The sequence below is a fragment of the Sprattus sprattus genome (assembly GCF_963457725.1).
Source record: "Sprattus sprattus genome assembly, chromosome: 20".
In the NCBI taxonomy this organism is placed as follows: domain Eukaryota; kingdom Metazoa; phylum Chordata; class Actinopteri; order Clupeiformes; family Clupeidae; genus Sprattus; species Sprattus sprattus.
This window is the reverse complement of record NC_137918.1, coordinates 7,682,213-7,684,190: the sequence shown is the minus strand read 5'-3', so window position 1 is coordinate 7,684,190 and position 1,978 is coordinate 7,682,213. Positions and strand designations below refer to the sequence as shown.

The 1,978-nt window shown below is 42.8% G+C and overlaps 1 protein-coding gene across 1 annotated transcript; it reads left to right on the top strand.

The window, feature by feature from the left end:
* Nucleotides 1–661: 661 nt before the first annotated feature.
* Nucleotides 662–1,438, top strand: LOC308381215 (1-phosphatidylinositol phosphodiesterase-like; the record flags this gene model as incomplete). Its single annotated transcript, XM_080858736.1, has 1 exon — nt 662–1,438. The coding sequence occupies one exon, from the start codon at nt 662–664 to the stop codon at nt 1,436–1,438; it is 777 nt and encodes a 258-aa protein (XP_080714862.1).
* Nucleotides 1,439–1,978: the final 540 nt, after the last annotated feature.

The following is a 1,978-nucleotide window of genomic DNA, read 5'->3' as shown; positions in this document are numbered from 1 at the left end:
AGGAGAACCACAAGAGGAAAAAGATCCGGAGACTGAAGGAGAACCACAAGAGGAAAAAGAAACTGAGACTGAAGGAGAACCACGAGAGGAAAAAGAACCGGAGGTTGAAGGAGAACCACAGGAGGAAAAAGAATCGGAGACTGGAGGAGAACCACAAGAGGAAAAAGAAACTGAGACTGGAGGAGAACCACAAGAGGAAAAAGAACCGGAGAATGAAGGAGAACCACAAGAGGAAAAAGAACCGGAGACAGAAGGAGAACCACAAGAGGAAAAAGAACCGGAGACTGAGGGAGAACCACAAGAGGAAAAAGAAACTGAGACTGGAGGAGAACCACAAGAGGAAAAAGAACCGGAGACTGGAGGAGAACCACAAGAGGAAAAAGAACCGGAGACTGAAGGAGAACCACAAGAGGAAAAAGAACCGGAGGTTGAAGGAGAACCACAGGAGGAAAAAGAATCGGAGACTGGAGGAGAACCACAAGAGGAAAAAGAAACTGAGACTGGAGGAGAACCACAAGAGGAAAAAGAACCGGAGACTGAAGGAGAACCACAAGATGAAAAAGAATCGGAGACTGAAGAAGGGCAACAACTAGACAAAAACAAAGAAGAGAAAACAAGAGACCAAAATAATCAAAGTCCTGAAAAAGAAGGCGAAACAGGGATGGCAGAACCACTGAGTCCTGTCAACTGGATGGCATCCTTACCTGAGGACAAGAGCCTATCGTCCATCACTATCCCCGGCACACATGAAAGTCTCTCTTACAATGGGCTAATGCTGTACAGGTGCCAGGAGCTTGATTTACAAGCTCAGCTCAATGCTGGAGTGAGATTCTTTGACATGGAGCTGAAGATAGGGATTATTGATAGAACCACCATTTATGTCAAGATTGGAACGATCTTCCAATATGTCAGGTTCACAGATGTTCTAAAGACATTTAGAGTATTTTTGAGTAATCAGGAGTTAGAAACTGTGCTTCTGCGAGTCACTCCTGATAGAAACGCTGTTCACATTGTAAAAGACCTGTTCAGTCAAGACTTAAATGTATGGAAAGAACCAAACGTACCCTCAGTTTCTCAGGTCAGGGGCAAAATCGTCTTGATTCAAAGCTCAACCTTTCATCTAGGAGTTGCCCATGGTGTCACGTTTATTTTCCATAATGGAAAACCAAAGGAGGAACAACTACCGGAAAACCTCAGACGGGCTGGGAAGTATTGTGTTGATCATTTGGTTGTCACAGATACAAGCTCTACTAATATATTTGATGTGCCAGAAAAGGTTGCAAAGAAATTAAACTCAGTGGTCAGCCACAATCTAGAGATGCTCCTAAAGGACTCAAATAGGCCGCCGTGTCTTGGAGTGATTGCTATGGATTTCCCAGGTCCAGAGCTCATCAAGACAGTTATTGATTTCAATTTAAGAGGAGTAACTAAGTCATGATGAAAAAGGATGAAAAAACACTCTGAAAGGAAAATAAATGTATGAGGAGGTGCATAAGAAATATGGTGCATGATTAATAGAAAGTATGAGGAGCGATGATTTAGGAAAAGCATGAGGAGCAATGGTTTTGATATTTCAGCCTCAATGACAACAACAACTTCAACGACAACCCACTGTGTTATGTCAATGTTTCCTGAGTTGTGGAATCAGCTACCCTAGGTCAGTCATAATGTTCCTCTTAAGGAAAAATAAAAAGATCTCCCTTCATTCCATTTCTGCTCAATGTCACTTGTTTTGACTTTGTTAAAATACTTAGACCCACTGTTTATAGTTTGAGCTTGGAAGTGACTGAGACTGGGATTTTATTTGAGACTTGAGACTTTGAGACTTTATTTTCCCTTGAAAGAAAGAGAGAGAGGGAGAGGAAGGGAGAGAGAGAGAGATAGAGAGAGAGAGGGATGAAGAGAGACAGGGAGAGAAGGAGGGAGAGAGAGAGGGAGGGAAAGATAGGTACAGAGCAAGAGAGGGAGAAGGAGAGTT